This window comes from Ovis canadensis, chromosome 6 (assembly GCF_042477335.2).
Source record: "Ovis canadensis isolate MfBH-ARS-UI-01 breed Bighorn chromosome 6, ARS-UI_OviCan_v2, whole genome shotgun sequence".
NCBI lineage: Eukaryota > Metazoa > Chordata > Mammalia > Artiodactyla > Bovidae > Ovis > Ovis canadensis.
The window spans coordinates 102,335,196-102,353,729 of record NC_091250.1 but is presented as its reverse complement, the minus strand read 5'-3'; the positions used below and the strand labels follow the sequence as shown (position 1 = coordinate 102,353,729).

Sequence of the window (18,534 nt, the reverse complement as noted above, 5' to 3'; positions counted from 1 at the left end):
ACTGTTTCTACTGTTTCTGCATCTATTTCCCATGGAGTGATGGAACCGGATGCCATGATCTTTGTTTTCTGAATGTTGAGCTTTAAGCCAACTTTTTCACTCTCCTCTTTCACTTTCTTCAAGAGGCTTTTTAGCTCCTCTTCACTTTCTGCCATAAGGGTGGTGCCATCTGCATATCTGAGGTTATTGGTATTTCTCCCGGCAATCTTGATTCCAGCTTGTGTTTCTTCCAGTCCAGTGTTTCTCATGATGTACTCTGCATAGAAGTTAAATAAGCAGGGTGACAATATACGGCCTTGACGTACTCCTTTTCCTATTTGGAACCAGTCTGTTGTTCCGTGTCCAGTTCTAACTGCTGCTTCCTGTCCTGCATACAGATTTCTCAAGAGGCAGGTCAGGTGGTCTGGTATGCCCATCTCTTTCAGAATTTTCCACAGTTTATTGTGATCCACACAGTCAAAGGCTTTGGCATAGTCAATAAAGCAGAAATAGATGTTTTTTGGGAACTCTCTTGCTTTTTCCATGATCCAGAGGATGTTGACAATTCGATCTCTGGTTCCTCTGCCTTTTCTAAAACCAGCTTGAACATCAGGAAGTTCATGGTTTACGTATTGCTGAAGCCTAGCTTGGAGAATTTTGAGCATTACTTTATTAGCATGTGAGATAAGTGCAGTTGTGCAGTAGTTTGAGCACTCTTTGGCATTTCCTTTTTTTGGGATTGGAATGAAAACTGACCTTTTCCAGTGCTGTGGCCACTGCTGAGTTTTCCAAATTTGCTGGCATATTGAGTGCAGCACTTTCACAGCATCATCTTTCAGGATTTGAAATAGCTCAACTGGAATTCCATCACCTCCACTAGCTTTCATTACTAAGAACTTAATTGAGGTTTCACTCTTCCTATTTTGGTCAAGTACAACTGCTTACAGTATCTTGGTTATGATACTCATTTTCGTGTTTGAACATTTATACCTGCCAATTTCCCTTTCTGAAATACTGTCTGAGTGTTTTCATATCCATAACCTTATCAGATCCCTCCTCACTCTGCAAGGACTTTATTATATATATATAGTATTTAGGGACTTCCGGTGGTTCAGATGGTAAAGGCTCTGCCTGCAAAGCAGAAGACCCAGGTTTGATCCCTGGGTTGGGAAGATCCCTGGAGAAGGGAATGGCAGCCCACTCCAGTATTCTTACTTGCCTGGAGAATTTGATGGACAGAGGAGCCTGACAGGCTACAGTCCATGGGATCTCAAAGAGTTGGACACAACTGAGTGACTAACATAGTATCTAGAATGGCAGAGCTAAAAAAAAAAAAAAAAAGAATGGCAGAGCTTAGCAATCTTTATTTTGAAAAGATGCTAAGTGATTGTGATTCAGCTGTCTATTGAATGTGAGATCACCATTGTGGAATTCTAAGCTTTTGGACAGTTGGCTTAAATATTAAGACATTTGGATTCTAGCTTTGGCTTTACCATTGTGTGTTCTGAATGTGGCCAAATCCCCAAACTCTGTATCCTATATGTAAAATGGGAGAATAACCTATCTTTTTCATAGGATTGCAAAAAATTGGGGCACATCAGGTGTAACTAGCCATAATGTAAGCTGTTTGGAAATCCGTAGAACTCTACTGATTTTCCTCATTTCATTCTTTGCATCATTTACCTGTTACTGATACGCTTGATATGTGCTGTTGCATTGCTTTCATGTTGGGCCGCTGGTTGTAGCTTTATTTGCTGTGGTTGGAGTAACAGGTGGTGATTGTATGCCACTATCCACAGCAGAGGTGGTTCCAGAGTTGGTTCCAGTGGAGGCTGTATTGGTGGTGACTATAGATGTGGGACTGAAGGTTACCCCGGGGGTAGTGGAGGTTGCTCCTGGGGTAGTAGTGATGGCATTAATTTTAGGTATGTCGGTTGTTGCTATGGTTGTGATGGTTGCAGGAGCTGTAAAGATAATTACATCTGTGGACTCTGAGGAACTCATGGCAGGATTGACCTCATCAGCAGTGGCAGTTGTTTCAATTTCTTTGGTGGTAGAGTAGTCCAATTCAGTGGTTGTATCTTCAGATATGGTGGTAGTGATGGAAATCGATGTGGTGGCAGCTTCAGCGGTAGTGTCTGCTATGGGTCCAATAGTTTCCTTATTCTCTGGAGTTGTATTCATAGTTTCAGGGGTTGGAAAATATGTTTCTGCGGTAGAGGCAGAAGTAAGTGGGGTGGTATTCAGGGTACCTGGTATACTTGTACTGGCAACAGTTGTGGCACCTGAGGCTGAGGGTGAGGGTGTGGTTGCAACACTCGTGGAGGCTGCTACTGTTGCAATGGTGGCTGTTATGGGGACTGTGGTTGCAGCTGAAGCAGCTTTTCCTGTTGTAGCCACAGACGTGGTGCTTGCCCCTAAAGCTGTGGAGTCAGATGAAGGGGTTGTGGCATCGGTGGGTGTAGTCATGGCATCTTCAGCTGGACTTGTGGCATTGGGGGTTGGGTTTGTGGTTCCACTGTTGATGGTCAAGGTGCTAGGCTCAATAGTAGAGGTAGAAATACCTTGTGTGGTGGTGGCAGCACTTGGCGAGGCCGTGGTGGCCTCAAGGGATGTGGTGACAGTGACTGACGGCACAGTGCTAACGCTTGTGGTGGCCCCAACCCCTGGAGTTGTGGAGGCTGCTGTAGTGACAGCGGCAGGTCCTCTAGCTACTGTGGTTGTAGCTGAAACTGTTGTACTTACAGCTGGAGGTGTGGAATCTACTACTGAGGATGTAGGGTTTTCAGCTGTGGGGGTTGCGGCATCTGCAGCTACTGTTGTAGCTTCAGTGGTTATGTCATCTGCTGGTGGGGTGATAACTTCTTTCCCTGGAGCGGGAGCTACAGAAGCCTGGATGGTGGTTTTACCCACACTGGTCAACACACTGGGTTTAGCAGTAGAGGCTGAAGTCACAGGTGTTGAAGTGGCAGCACTTGCTACAGTTGTGCCGATGGCTGAGGTTGTGAGGACACCAATGGTGGCTGTATTTAGCTGTAGGTTTGAGGAGGCTGTTGGTGTTGTGATTGTTCCCACAGGTTCTGGGGTTGAGGATCCAGCTGTTGTAGCAACTGTGGATATGAAGACTGTTTCCGAGGTTGTGGAATCTGTTGCACCAGTTGTGACCTCGTCGAGTGAAATCGTGGTGGCAACTGCAGTGGCTGTGTCATCGACTGACTCTGCGATTTCGTCATTCACTAGGATAGCATCTTCAGGGGTTACGTCATCTCCTGCTTCAAGGGTAGTCTCACCCACATGTGTGGTGGCAGTACCAGGAGAGCTGGCGCTTGTAGGACTTGGTGCGACTATGGTTGTGGCGCCAGGTGTAACTGGTTGTGATGGAGCTGGAAGCAGTGCTGGAAGTTCCAGGGACTTTTGTGATAGTGAAAGCGAGTGTTGTGGCAGCACTGACTGATAATGAGGGAGCAGCAGCACCGGCGGCACCTCTCCCTAGGGCTGTGGAGGGTGCTACGTTTGTGACTCCAGCACCTTTGGAGGTTGTGGCAGTAGTGGTGGTGGCACTCAGAGCAGGGGATGTGATACCTGGGTTTGCTGAAGTTGTAGAGGCAGTTTGAGTGGTGGAATAATCTACATGCAGGAGAGTGGTGTCAACTGCTACGTTTGCTTTAGTTTCTGAATCCTCTGAGGTAACACCAGGTGCAGCAGTGGTGGCAGTGGTGAGGAATATCGTGGAGCCAGCTCCTGGTTTGATGGAAGTTGTAGAGCTGGAAGCAGTGGACTCTTGTGATGTAGATTTCACTGAAGGTGCCACTGACACCGTCCCAGGTGCTGATGCAGCTGTGGTGGAGGCAGCATCTATTGCTGAGTTAGTGGTTGATGTCATTTGGCTTGTGGTCGCAGCAACTGAGGACAGAGTTTCAGACGTTCTTGTGGTTGCATCTGATCCCTTAGTTGTAGTGGTTGGGCCTTTAGTTGTAATGACTTCGGGGCCCATTGGCCTTATTGGAGGTTTGGGTTTATGACAGGATGGCTTATGAGGCAGATGAGGTTGGTGTGCCTGGAAATGTGGAGGACCAGGCCATGGCCTTGGTGGAGGTGGATAGAATGGATGAACCTTCAACGGGTATTTATGTGGTCGATTTGGTTGTTGGCAAGGAAATTTATGATGACATTTAGATGGAGGATGTAATGGAAGTGGCTTTGTGACTTTGTTCTCTGGACATTTCCTTACAGCTTGAACTGATTTAGATCCTTTTGGTTTAGATGGTTTCAACCTTTTTTTGACAACTGTAGATTTCCTTGTTTAAGATTGTTTTACAGTTTTGCTGTCTAAGGGAGGTTGTCTTTTTATTCCTTGAGGGGATGTAAGCTGATTTGAAACTTAAGAGGTTTAGATGGTCTCTTTTTGGACTTCCTTGGCCTTTTCTTTGCTGTTAGAATTGTGGGCTGTCTTTGTTTAGATGGTTTTATAGATTTACTCTTTGCAAGAACTGCTTTTGCAGTCTTTTTACCTGCTGTGGGCTATTTCTTTGTAGTTTTTTTTTTTTGTTGTTGTTGTTAATTCTTTTCTTAGTTAGAGATCTTTTTGGTCCCACTTGAGCAGGTTTAGACAGTTTTTTGGCAGGAAGCACTGATTTTTTTAGATTTTTCTTTTTAGCTGGAGTTTGTTTGAGAGCTAGAGATATGCTTTCTTTCGCTTGATTTGAATGCTTCCTGGTGGTTTTAGACAAGGAGCTTTTAGATGTATTTGGTCTTTGAGACTGATTGTGTTTTTACTGCCAATTTAAGTGCTTTAGGCGGATTCACTTGTTTCTTGGCAGGTGAGGTAGAGGGTTTTTCGGCTATAGAGGTTTTCCTTTTTGTTGCAACTTCTTTTGGTTGATTGAGCTTTTTCTTGGAAGATGTAGATGCTGCTGTTTTAGATTTAGTCAGATTTTTCTTTTTGGTTTTAGAAGCTGCTCTTGTTCCTGTTGTCTTAGTTGGTCTTTTTTTTGACCAGAGTTAACAGTTTGGTATTTTGTTTCTTTAGAGTTTTCTTTTTGGCTACACTTTTTGGGGGAGTGGTTTTAATTGCTTTTGCTTGCTTCTGGTTTTTCTTGGTGTATGAAGACAGAGCTCTGTGAGATTTAGCTGGTGTGTTCTGTGGGGTTAATGAAGTTTTGGGGGAAGCTTTTATTGCTGTGGAGTTAGATGATTGTGTTTTGGATAATATAGACAAGACTTTAGATTTCTTCTTAAGTAAAGATGCTTTTGAAGCTGTTACCATTGTGTTTTTTTTTTAAACTGTTTCTTAGCAGGTGTAGACTGGATTTTCTTGGACTTTTGTGAATTCTTTTTAGCTGAAGTTCTTTCTGAAGCTGCTTTAGCCACTCTTGGCAAATTCAACGGCTTCTTGCTAGAAGAGGACAGGGGCTTTTTGAATGCATTTTGATTGTTCTTTATAGTCAAAGATGATTTTGGTGCTGCTGAAATCCTTTTTGACTGTTTCTTGCCAGTGGTCTTTTGACCTTTTTTAAGCTGTTCCAGAGTTTTGCTTGACCTCAGTAGAATATTTTGTTCTGTTAGACCAGAGCAATGAGGGGTCAGCCCTTTCTTGGCAGAGGCCAATGTGCTTTTTTTAGGCTTGCTCTGGTTTTGTCTTTGTGGTGGCTCTTTCTTTGTACTTAGTGTCTTCAGATTTGAAGATGATTGACTGGCTACTTTCTTAATTAGTGGAGGTAGGATAGAGGCATGAGAAGGGGCTTGAGGTTTCCTAATGACCTGGGTGGATGAAGGTCTGCTCCTTGATGACCTGGTGGGGAATCTTTGCACAGGTTGACTGTTGTTTATCTTTCCTGTTGCCTGGAGCCGTGGTTGCTGACTCTCACTAAACTATGAGGGGAGAGAGTAGAAGATATCTCCAAATGAAACAGTCAGTTAATTGTTGCTTTATATCCTCCCTTTCATTTTAGAAACTGGTCTGCTCTTTCAGTTAGGAGGTGCTTTGATTTTGAGTGTCAGACAAATTTAGAATAAATTGTACTATAATCTTAAAATGCATGCATACTCTGACTCTGCAACCCCATGGACTGTAGCCTGCCAAGCTCCTCTGTCCTTGATTCTCCAGGCAAGAATATTGGAATGGATTGCCATTTCCTTCTCCAGGGGATCTTTCCCACCCAGGGATTGAACCCAAGTCTCCTGCATTGCAGGTGGATTTTGTACCACTGAGCCACCAGGGAAACCCTATAACTTTAAAATACCAAGGCACATTATGTGGATGATTAGAGAAAGTACCTGGGTATTACTTTCAATGCTAGTGTATTTACTTGGAAAATTGAAAAAAATATAGAAATGTAACTTGGAGGAAATCCAATTAGTTGGTTTTGTAAAATACTACCACTAAATCTATGAAAATTTGTTTTTCCCTTAAAAACTGCTGAGTAAAAATCATCATCATGTCCTTTAGGAATGAATGAAAGAACCACATAGGCAGCTGTGTTACCTGAATCTCAATGAAAGTATTACAGCTAAATTCCAGTTTAGAAACTATATAAAAGAACAGTATTTGGTGTTGAATTAAAAAAAATTGGATATTAAAAAAATGCAAGAAAAACTGTTTTTCCTGCTTGCCAAAGCTTTGTCTGAGGCATTGAATGTTATGGGAAGAATTTTACAAGGAAATAATAATGATAACAGAAAAGGAAGGACTCCTTGGAATGAAGTGTGGTTGGTTAAATAAAATTGAACAGACATTTGAAGATCACATGTAATTCTAAAAATAGTGGATACTATACTCTCTGATCAAAGAGAGATATGAGAAACTAGTGAACAGCACGTAACTAAACCAGAAGAGCAGAAGTGTGTTTTTTTTCCCCTCTCTCTCTGCAAGAGATATAAAGGGAAAATCTAAAGTCATACAGTTCAAGAGAACCAGGTTCTTATAAATAAGAAGTATATTTGCACAGTCATGGATAAGACAAGTCAAATATGTGAAATTTAATTGTTTATTTTAGATGTCAGTAGGAGACCATCTTTCCCTCTTCCTTTTCACTGTAGTTATGTCTTTTTATTATCATTCAAATTTTTAAATATAGATTTCATTAGAGAGAGATCAAAATATTCCTGAAGTGATAACAAGTAATTCAGTTGATAAGATAGTTAACTCATACTCTGTAGGCATCAACATAACAGCTCATAAGTTATTCAGCATCTAGTTGAAAGCAAATTCAGTAATTTGGTGAGTTATTCTTTGCATTCCATCAGTGTTCATGAGGCATTAACAACATTTAGGTGACAATTTTTATGTCATAAAAGATAATTTTGTACCTTATGACTACTTGACAGTGGTTGCTGAACATCTTGGCTAATCAATATTGAATTATATATTGCAATTAATGGCTCACTTGAACATTTTATAAATTCATAATAAATATTGAAAATTAAAACATTGATACAAATGTATACGTAAATAGCTAAAACTTACTTCTGTGGAATACATAGGAAAATTTGATATTTAAAAGAATATTTTAAAATTTTATGCAAATTTTAATTTATGTTCTTAAAAACTTGGTTCTATTTATGTTTTTTTTAAATTTTTATTTTTACTTTATTTTACTTTACAATACTGTATTGGTTTTGCCATACATTGACATGAATCCGCCACGAGTGTACATGAGTTCCCAAACATGAACCACCCCCTCACCTCCCACCCCATATCATCTCTCTGGATCATCCCTGTGCACCAGCCCCAAGCATACTGTAACCTGCATCAAACATAGCCTGGCGATTCGTTTCTTACATGATAGTATACATGTTTCAGGGCCATTCTCCCAAATCATCCCACCCTCTCCCTCTCTCTCAAAGTCAAAAAGTCCACTCTACACATCTGTGTCTCTTTTGCTGTCTTGCATACAGGGTCATCATTACCATCTTTCTAAATTCCATATATATGTGTTAGTATACTGTATTGGTGTTTTTCTTTCTGGCTTACTTCATTCTGTATAATTGGCTCCAGTTTCATCCATCTCATTAGAACTGATTCAAATGTATTCTTTTTAATGGCTGCATAATACTCCATTGTGTATATGTACCACTGCTTTCTTATCCATTCATCTGCTGATGGACATCTAGGTTGTTTCCATGTCCTGGCTATTATAAACAGTGCTGCGATGAACATTGGGGTACACGTGTCTCTTTCAATTCTGGTGTCCTCAGTGTGTATGGCCAGCAGTGGAATTGCTGGGTCATAAGGCAGTTCTATTTCCAATTTTTTAAGGACTCTCCACACTGTTCTCCATAGTGGCTGTACTAGTTTGCATTTCTTAAGTGGAGGAACATTTTACAGCTTTTGGTTATGAGAATGTAATAATAGACCCAGAGAATTACTGAAAAACAAACTTGAGAGATGGGTAAACTCACACTCATTTTTCACCTTTGGAGGGGAAACTCCTTAAAATGGAAGTGGTGGGTGGATATAGACATTAAAGGCAAGTAGGAGTCTTGGTGATTTATTTGCGAGTCTAGTTTTATTCCTTTAAATTTATTTGGAGATTTTCTCATACTTCACCCTCTTCAACAAATAGCCATTCCTTGCTCTGCTCTCTCTCCATTTTTCTCTATTTCCCTTCCACTCTTCCTTCTGTTTTGCCCCTTCTCCTCAGATTCCAAGTGATTTTGAATTGATCTATTTCCAAAGATGTTAGAAGTAGAAGGTAATTTCCTGTTTCTTTCCATCTCATGTGACCCTGTCCTGTTTTTAAAAATACATACTCTCACTCTGACCCCCATTATAGCATTATATAACTTTCCATTTTAGGTAGTTATTCTAGTTTTCAAGTATATAAAATCTTACTGGGAAACAAATGGCAAAGACCAGGATGAGTCCAGTCAGGTTTAAAGCCTTCATCTTGTCCTTTTAACCCCTATAAGTAGATAAATAAGAGAAAAGATTTGTTATGTGCTTGAAAATGAAGAAATGATTTCTAAACTGCTCAGCAATAAAAATTAAAGTTTTATTAATAGCAATTTTAAGAATAAAAATTCTTTTCCTAAAATTAGACCTAAAATGTGGATGTAAAATTAAAATACATGTATATATTCACATATATTCACATATATTCACATATATATTGAAGACCCTATCATTATTTTGAAACCACTGACAAACTAGTTTTTTTCTACTTGATTTGCCAATGAGACTATTTTAACGTGCTTATAAGAAGAGCTTCATTTTCTATCAAGAATTATAAAAATAAATTCTTCACCTACTCATTTTTCAGTCACTGCAAGTGCACTCACATGTGAGTATGATGCACACGCACACAGAAGCATCCTACTCCCCCTCCCTTCCTGATTCCCATAATCATTTAGGAAAATTATATGAGCTGCGGCATAAAAAGGGTTCTAGGAAGGTACATGGAGAGCTATTAAGTTGAGAGATAACCTTTATGGAACTCAGTTTCTGTACATCTGATGGGTGATGTGGTGCTCTATGCATTACTATGTTTCAAGGACAGGTTTCAGGGAATCCTGAGAGTCTATAAAGCTATTTGACTTTTGCTCTTCTCTCTCTGACATGTGTATGTGTATATATATATATACACATATATAAATATACCTATATATACATATATGTTTATTTATTTATATACATATATATACATAATAAATAAATAAATATATGTATGTATGTATATATATATAGTTAGTCTACAGAGTTTTATACCTGTTCTGAAATTATTTTGTAAAATGTACTTTTCCTGTTAATAAATGGTTTTTAGATGAGGTACACTTGACAATTAAAGTTATTGAGTAATGAAATCCAGTTCTGACCTACGTTACTCTAATTGTAAAGAACACTATGTTTTTCTTCCTAATATAGACAGTTGTGTGGTTAGAGTGTGTACCATGCATCTACCATGCCAGATTATTAAGATGAATATACAGAAAAACAGACTTCTGATAGCAGAAGTTTGTGAAAGGAAATGGAAAAGACAGCCTGTACAAGTTTTAGGCATTACCTTAGGGAAACTCAGTATAAATGAATCAGTCTCTAGTAGCATGTGGCAACCCACTCCAGTACTCTTGCCTGGAAAATCCCATGGACGGAAAAGCCTGGTAGGCTGCAATCCATGGGGTTGCTGAGTCGGACACGACTGAGCAACTTCACTTTCACTTTTCTCTTTCTTGCATTGGAGAAGGAAATGGCAACCTGCTCCAGTGTTCTTGCCTGGAGAATCCCAGGAATGAGGGAGCCTGGTGGGTTGCCGTCTATGGGGTTGCACAGAGTCGGACACGACTGAAGCGACTTAGCAGAGCAGCAGCATGTGGCCTTTGAGAATGATAGTGGGCTTCTCAGCTTTATTAGCCATTAAGCCAACAGATCAACTTCTAGAATTATCTTCAGATTCTGAAACCATTTGATGTTTCAGTCTGAGTCTGAACTGAATCAGTTGGAATCATTGTCTTTCCCAGTGAAACAGTCTCATCCAAGTGTTTTCCATTTCAGTGAATGATGCATTATCACCCAGAAGTTAATATAAGCCAGAATCCTGAGTTAGTTTGAACTGCCCCTCTCATTCTCTCATGCCCATCAGTCACTAAATCCTCTCTATATTTCACTTCATAGACAGCGTTTTGAATCAGCTCACATCTCTTCATCTTCACCAACAGCATCCTATCCAAGTTAGCATCACATCTTACTTGGGCCTCACCTTGACTCAGCACAGGGTTACTGAGTTCTCATTTGGTAGTACACATTTTTCTAGGAGATGGAGACATAGGGAAGAGCAGTACAATGTTTCCTGACCTGTTGGAATTTTCATGCTCTCCAAGACAGTCTGTTAAATAACCCATAGCTCTGCTTTTAATTAAGTACAGTTATCATAATATTTTTCTTAAAATACAAGTCTAAATGCCCTAGTTCCCTGGTTAAAACCTTTCACTGGGTTCTCATTGCTCTTTATCCTAAAGACAACAACAACAAATCTTCAAATGGCTTACAAGGTCCTTTGCAACCCCACCTGTTATGTTCTTCAGTCACGTCTGTATTAGTCTCACTCACATAGTGTGTGTGTGTGTGTGTGTGTGTGTGTGTGTGTGTTTGCTTATGATACTCCTTTCTTCCTTGAAGGCCTTTATATGTTCTATAACACAATCCACTGCAGTAAGTCTTTTTATTCTATCTAGAAATTGGAACACTGCCAGTCAAGTTAGTTAATGATGTGTTCATTTCAGTGTAATTCTTATCTTACAAGATGGAATTCTATCTAGCGTTTGACATGAGTCCGTCCTTCTTCTTTTGGCTTTTATGAAACCATCCTACCCTGGCTTTCTTCATACCTCTCTGAAGTTCTTTTTAAGAGGTTTGTTCATGGGTTTTCTTTCTTCTCTACCCAAATATGGATTCTGGCATCAATCTTATTTTTTCCTCGCTTAATAGCAATGCCCCTGTAGGAGTTCCTGCAGGTACTTGGAAATAGCATCTATTAATATCTGTAGACTGACTTCTAAGTTTGTTGATTGAACCTTGTGCGTACAACTCTTTCATGAACATCTCCATTTGGTTGTACCACTGCACCTTTAACACAGCCTGCCCAAAATTAAACTAACTCATCAGTGCCCCCAGCCTCTTTCTGATTAAGAAACTAGGCTTTAGTTAATGCAAAAGAGAAGAATCTGGAGAAGAGTATCCTGGGAACATTGGTATTATCCACACAGTTACCTAGAGAGGGGTGCCTCTTTTGGATCTTGGTCAGAACTTGCTTCTTCTTGATCCAGCCAATGCCTCTAAGACTTGATACCTTCAGATCTTAAAAGAACTAATTGAATGGTTCTTCCATCTAATAAGGTAACTATTCTTTCCCTTTGTACCTCCTACTTTTTGCCTATTGGTTGTGGTAGAGAATGGGGGCTAGGAAAAAAAATTGCATACGTGGTATCATTTCAGTTTAATCTTGAAACACTTGCCCTTTGGAATTTTTGTCCCAGGAACAATGAGAACTCTATTTTATCTTTTTCTTGGAAGGGGTAGCAATAAAATCTGATATTTGACAAAATTTACAAATTAATACTATGGCCTTTATGTATATCACTTATTCTAAGAAAACTATGCTTCAGTTTCTTACTTGAAATTATAAAATTGTTTGTATATTGCCAGTGTTCCCAAATTTTTGGAAGTTGATAAACTTCATTTTTGCAATTTGCTTTAATATTTAAAGTTTAATAGACATGAAGAGATAATGTCTGAGAGTATATAATGAGAGGATATAAATAACCTTTCTTCCATTGAGTTAGAACACATTTATGCACATAAGCTCAAAGGGCCCACATTAGGGAGATTAGTGAAATACCTCCCCACCCTTCCCCACCATTGCACCTCCACTCCATTCCTTTGAAACCTTTGTGACTTAGAATCCTTCAGTTTTTAAGAGGACACATTAAATTAGATAGTAATCTGATTTCTGAATACTTTTTCAATTGCTGTGATTATGCAGTGAGAAATGTAAATAACTGTCATTTAGCATGCTAATAAAAATTAATTTATACTGATTCATTTACCATTTTTATGTATTAATCTATGTTGAGCCACATACCATAAAGTCAAATAAACTGCTTAAAAACAAATATACCTATGAGAAATCACCAATGTATTTGAGAAAATGTATGCAAAACTCTTCTAAAGGCAATTTTAGAGTAGTAAAGAGCACTGAACCTGAAATCAAAAAGGCTAGATTTAATACCTAGATCTGTCATTTTATTGGCAATCCACTCCAGTACTCTTGCCTGGAAAATCCCATGGACGGAGGAACCTGGTAGGCTACAGTCCATGGGGTCGCAAAGAGTCAGACATGACTGAGTGACTTCACTTTCACTTCACTTTCTGTCATTTTATTACTATTTGACTTTGGTAAACTTATTTGTAAATGCCATTTTCTCATCTATTAGGCGAGAATCATCCCTATTTTATTCTCATGAATGAGTAGATATTAGAATTAAATTAGAATATTCATTTACTTTGTGAACCGTATAGTACTATGTGACAATATTGTTTATAATTTAACTTATTTGTGTATTGAATTTTTTATAACATTAATTATAGATATATTTGATATAACTAAATCTCAGCATTATTGAGTATGAAATGACAATTTTTATTTAACTGACTTAATTCAACATATATTTATTGGACATTATTATTGGATATGATAGGTGCAAGACAGACTCAGTTTCCTGTCTTGAAGGGCCAAAGATTTATTGGAAAATTATAGTACAAACAGAAAAAAGTGGCTTTGATGCACTAATATCAGTTTAACAGAGCAATTGTGATTCCACTCAGCTGTTTCCTTTGGATAAACTTTCTCCATTCACCTTTTCATCTGAAAACCTCGTGAAGATCAGAGGTCAGGGTTTGGCTGTACTTGAATGACTGGGTGCCTGCATGAAAATCAGTATCAGCAAAACTGTGCCATAAAAACACACAGTATTGTCTTTTCTAAGACTTGAAATAATCATTTTAAATTTAATAAAAAAATATACATTGATTTGACTCATAATAAGGTTTGTCTCCTCTTTTATGTTTGTCCTTACTTTGGAACACTAATCAAAACACTCTTGTTTATAAGATTAATATTATTTTAGGCATTCCATTTATGGTTTTCATTTTTATTGAATATTGGAATACTACAAAAAGGACTTTGGAAGCTAGTGACTTTGATCTGTATATCCCCTAAATTTGAATTTATACTTAATTTTGTAAGTAAAATTCTTATACAGAAATTTTATTATATAACATTTATAAGCTCTATGATTATGTAAAAATTAATCATGCCTTCTCCAATGAGAACTAAAGAGTATTCAGGAAGTTTTAGAAAAATAGACCAAGCTCTTTGTGATTATCAGTACGATGCATTACACTCTTATTAATATGTTATTGATATAAAGTAAAAAGATTACTAATCATTTAACATTTAGACACTAGTCAAGATTAAACAAAATAAATACCTGGCCAAATTCCTATCAAATTATTGGGTGTTAACATTGCCTTAGACATATTTCTATTAGGTAGTTTTGAAAAAAGTGGGAGAATAATTGCTGACATGACTGCCTTTCACATTCAATAATTAGAGAAGGGAGTTTTGGTTCAGTTTGGACATCTGTCCTCATATATAATGTATAGAAGATCAAGGCATTATAAATGATTGCTTGGTAGAAGATTTGAAAGGAAAGGAAATACATCATATATTTTTGAAGTAAGGATAAGAATGGTTGGATAAATATTAATAGAGACTGTAGTCTTAGGTTAACTTTAAGTATTGGGTAGCAATTCAGAAACAGGAGAGAATTTGTAGTTATAGTGTCATTTGAAGAATAATGAAATGTATGAAGATGAAGATAGATCTTCATTTGGATATATATGTGCACATACAAATTACAGAAAAATATAATTTTATTTCAATTGATTTCTATGTAATTTTTTTTTTATATTTTGGATTTGTAATTCTCTTTTCTTTGCTCAGACCTTCAACACAATATTATTACCGTGATCAAACTCAAAATTATGGATGGCTTGTTCAAGGCTCCTCCAAGTTTGTAAGTTAAGTAAGTAAATGTTTGTTGAATGAGTAAATAAGTCAAAATTCAAACATGTACAATTTAACTCTCAATATGATCATTTTCTGAAATACTAAAACATTATATTTCCAGTCATATATGTTTTAGAACTATTTATGCTTTTACTTCAACAGTGTTGAGGTAAAATTTACTTCTAGAAAAATTAAAGAAAGCCACTATTTTTTCCAAAATCTCTATGATCTTATAATGTGGCCAGTGAAGAGAATAGTATAGAGATCTCTTTAAGACCTCCTTTAAGAAAATTTTGGAGTTCATTTTTTTGTGTTAATTCCTGTATGGTTGTATTTCTCTTGGCAGGAGAGTTGTATAGCTTCCACTGGTTCTATATTAAGATGTTTTTTCAACTAATAGTCTTTTTTCACCTGCCCTCTAAAGCTAAGTATTCAACCAAACATCCATTCTTATTTCATCCTGAAACTGGTGAGATAATCAGGGAGTTGAGTGTCTTTCCATTCCATACTCATTATGGCTATGGTTTTTCCAGTGGTCATGTATGGATGTGAGAGTTGGACTATAAAGAAAGCTGAGCACTGAAGAATTGATGCTTTTGAACTGTTGGAGAAGACTCCATTCCATACTCATTAGCTGAATCAATAAGAAATATAAAGGCAAGGAACAAAGTGAGTCACTTTACACAGGTGAGCCTCCTGGGGCAGAAAACAGACTGGAGCAGAGGGAGAGTGGATCTGGAGGACAAGAAGAGGTTAGGCACACTGATAAAATCAGGTGCGGGCTTTGCAATTTCCAGGTTATTTTTATAAAATTATGAAAGTATTGTAACACATTTACAGGAGACTTAGAAAATATAGAACAAGGTTACATATAGTTCCACTGCATATTACAAGTATTTTTTAAGTAGATTAATTAAGATTTTTAGTTGGAATTCAATATCAAACTCTCAAAAATTAATAGAATGAATGTATAGACTGTATAGTTTAAGAAGGATATACTTAAATATACTGGCCTAAAGCTCAACATTCAAAAAGCTAGGTATATTTAAGGATATATATGTATATAAATATTAAAAACAAATATTAAGTATTAAATATACTTAGTTTTTAAATAGTAAATATTTAATATTAAAACACAACATTCAAAAAACTAAGATTATGGCATCTGGTCCCATCACTTCATGGCAAATAGATGGGGCAACAATGGAAACAGTAACAGACTTTATTTTCTTGGGCTCCATAATCACTACAGATGGTGACTGCAGCCATGAAATCAAAAAGATCCTTGCTCCTTGGAAGAAAAACTATGACCAACCTAGTTCAGTTCAGTTTAGTCACTCAGTCATGTCCGGCTCTTTGCAACCCCATGAACCGCAGCACGCCAGGCCTCCCTGTCCATCACCAACTCCCGGAGTTCACCCAAACCCATGTCCATTGAGTCAGTGATGCCATCCAGCCATCTCATCCTCTGTCGTCCCCTTCTCCTCCTGCCCTCAATCCCTCCCAGCATCAGGGTCTTTCCAAATGAGTCAGCTCTTCGCATCAGGTGGCCAAAGTATTGGAGTTTCAGCTTCAACATCAGTCCTTCCAATGAACACCCAGGTCTGGTCTCCTTTAGGATGGACTGGTTGGGTCTCCTTGTAATCCAAGGGACTCTCAAGTGTCTTATCCAACAGTTCAAAAGCATCAATTCTTTGGTGCTCAGCTTTCTTTATAGTCCAATTCTCACATCCATACATGACCACTGGAAAAACCATAGCCATGACTAGACGGAACTTTGTTGGCAAAGTAATATCTCTGCTTTTTAATATGCTGTCTAGGTTGGTCATAACTTTTCTTCCAAGGAGTAAGCGTCTTTTAATTTCATGGCTGCAGTCGCCATCTGCAATGATTTTGGAGCCCCCCAAAATAAAGTCAGCCACTGTTTCCGCTGTTTCCCCATCTATTTCCCATGAAGTGATGGGACCAGATGCCATGATCTTCGTTTTCTGAATGTTGAGCTTTAAGCCAACTTTTTCACTCTCCACTTTCACTTTCATCAAGAGGCTCTTTAGTTCTTCACTTTCTGTCATAATGGTGGTGTCATCTGTATATCTGAGGTTATTGATATTTCTCCCAGCAAACTTGATTCCAGCTTGTGCGTCCTCCAGCCCAGCATTTCTCATGATGTACTCTGCATGGAAGTTAAATAAGCAGGGTGACAATATACAGCCTTGACATACTCCTTTTCCTATTTAGAACCAGTCTGTTGTTCCATGTCCAGTTCTAACTGTTGCTTCCTGACCCACATACAGATTTCTCAAGAGGCAGGTCAGGTGGTCTGGTAGTCCCATCTCTTTCAGAACTTTCCACAGTTTATTGTGATCCACACAGTCAAAGACCAACCTAGACAGCATATTGAAAAGAAAAGACATTACTTGGGCAACAAAGATCCATCTAGTCAAAGCTATGGTTTTTCCAGTAGTCATGTATGGATGTGTGAGTTGGGCCTTAAAGAAAGCTAAGCACTGAAGAATTGATGATTTTGAACTGTGGTGTTGGGGAAGACTCTTGAGAGTCCCTTGGACTGCAAGAAGATCCAATTAGTCAATCCTAAAGGAAATCAGTCCTGAATATTGATTGGAAGGACTGATGCTGAAGCTGAAACTCCAGTACTTTGGCCACCTGATGCAAAGAGCTGACTCATTGGAAAAGACCCTGATGCTGGGAAAGATTGAAGGCAGGAGGAGAAAGGGATGGCAGAAGATGAGATGGTTGGATGGCATCACCGACTTGATGGATATGAATTTGAGCAAGATCCAGGAGGTGGTGATGGACCAGGAACCCTGGAGAGCCGCAATCCATGGTGTCGCAAAGAGTCTCACAGGACTGAGTGACTGGATTGAACTGAGAAGGAAATAGGAGATCTGAAAAGCACTATGAGCCAATTCAGCATAATTAAGATTTGCACTATTTTCACACAACAGTAGGATACAAATTCTACTCAAGTTCCCATAGACTAAGCTACAACACATTGGAACATATCCAGGGATATAAAATAAGGTGCAAAATTTTCATGGCCTGAAAGTATTGAAGTCATTCAGAGTCTGTTCTCTTATCATTGTTTAATTATGTTAGAAATTATTATCAAAAGATATTTTGAAAATAACTCACATATTTTCAAGTGCAATGTGACATTTACCAAGAGAGATTTTTGACTTAGCCATCAAAACGCAATTTTGAATGCAGGTTATTTTGATGTATATTCAATTCCATGACACAGAATGATTATTCCCAGACTTTTATTTGAATAAAGATAAGCTTACCAAGAACAAAAAAGGCTGTGGGCCCTTTGTGGTTGAGGGGAACCTATACCCTTCCTCCTCAATGCTAGTCTAGAGAACCCAAAAACGAGATTACTCTTTTCAGTTCCAGCAATCAGCCAATGTACAGCTTGGGCAGACAAGAGAACACTTCAGATTTTAAAATAAGAGGAACCTGAATTAGGAAACAGATCTAATTAACAACCGCAACAACAAACTGGCTTTGGACATCACTGAGAAACTGTAGTCTTATGGTTCCCTAAAACTGGCCCAGGCAAACTTTGTAAAGAATAATAGTCTTTAAAAAGAGTGCTGTTTTCTTGAGATGCTCCTTTTTATAAAATAATAATTAAGAGGAAGGATGGTTAGTTTAACCAGAATTTCAGAATTATCTAAGCAGATCTTTCTATCCTATCCTAGACCTTATAACATGAGTTGCTCACTCATTCATCTCACTGTGGGTAATAACTTAAAATTTGACTGCTATTAGTAATTGCTGTTAAAGCAATCGCTGGCAGTTCATTCGCCATTTACACCTGAACAATTGCTTTGAGAATAGAATGGGGTCTAGTTCAAGCTGGTGATGTTTTGCTGTGTAGTGTGTTAGTCATTCAGTCATGTCTGACTCTTTGTGACTGCCTGGACTGTAGCCCACTAGGCTCCTCTATCCATGGAATTCTCCAGGCAAG

The 18,534-nt window shown here is 38.3% G+C and overlaps 1 protein-coding gene across 1 annotated transcript; it reads right to left on the bottom strand.

The window, feature by feature from the left end:
- Window positions 1-1,701: 1,701 nt before the first annotated feature.
- LOC138442994 (mucin-2-like) lies at window positions 1,702-3,973 on the bottom strand. The gene is made up of 2 exons (XM_069595079.1): window positions 3,463-3,973; window positions 1,702-3,374 (listed from the first exon to the last, which is right to left on the bottom strand). The coding sequence occupies exons 1-2, from the start codon at window positions 3,971-3,973 to the stop codon at window positions 1,702-1,704; spliced, it is 2,184 nt and encodes a 727-aa protein (XP_069451180.1).
- Between the last annotated feature and the right edge of the window lie 14,561 nt (window positions 3,974-18,534).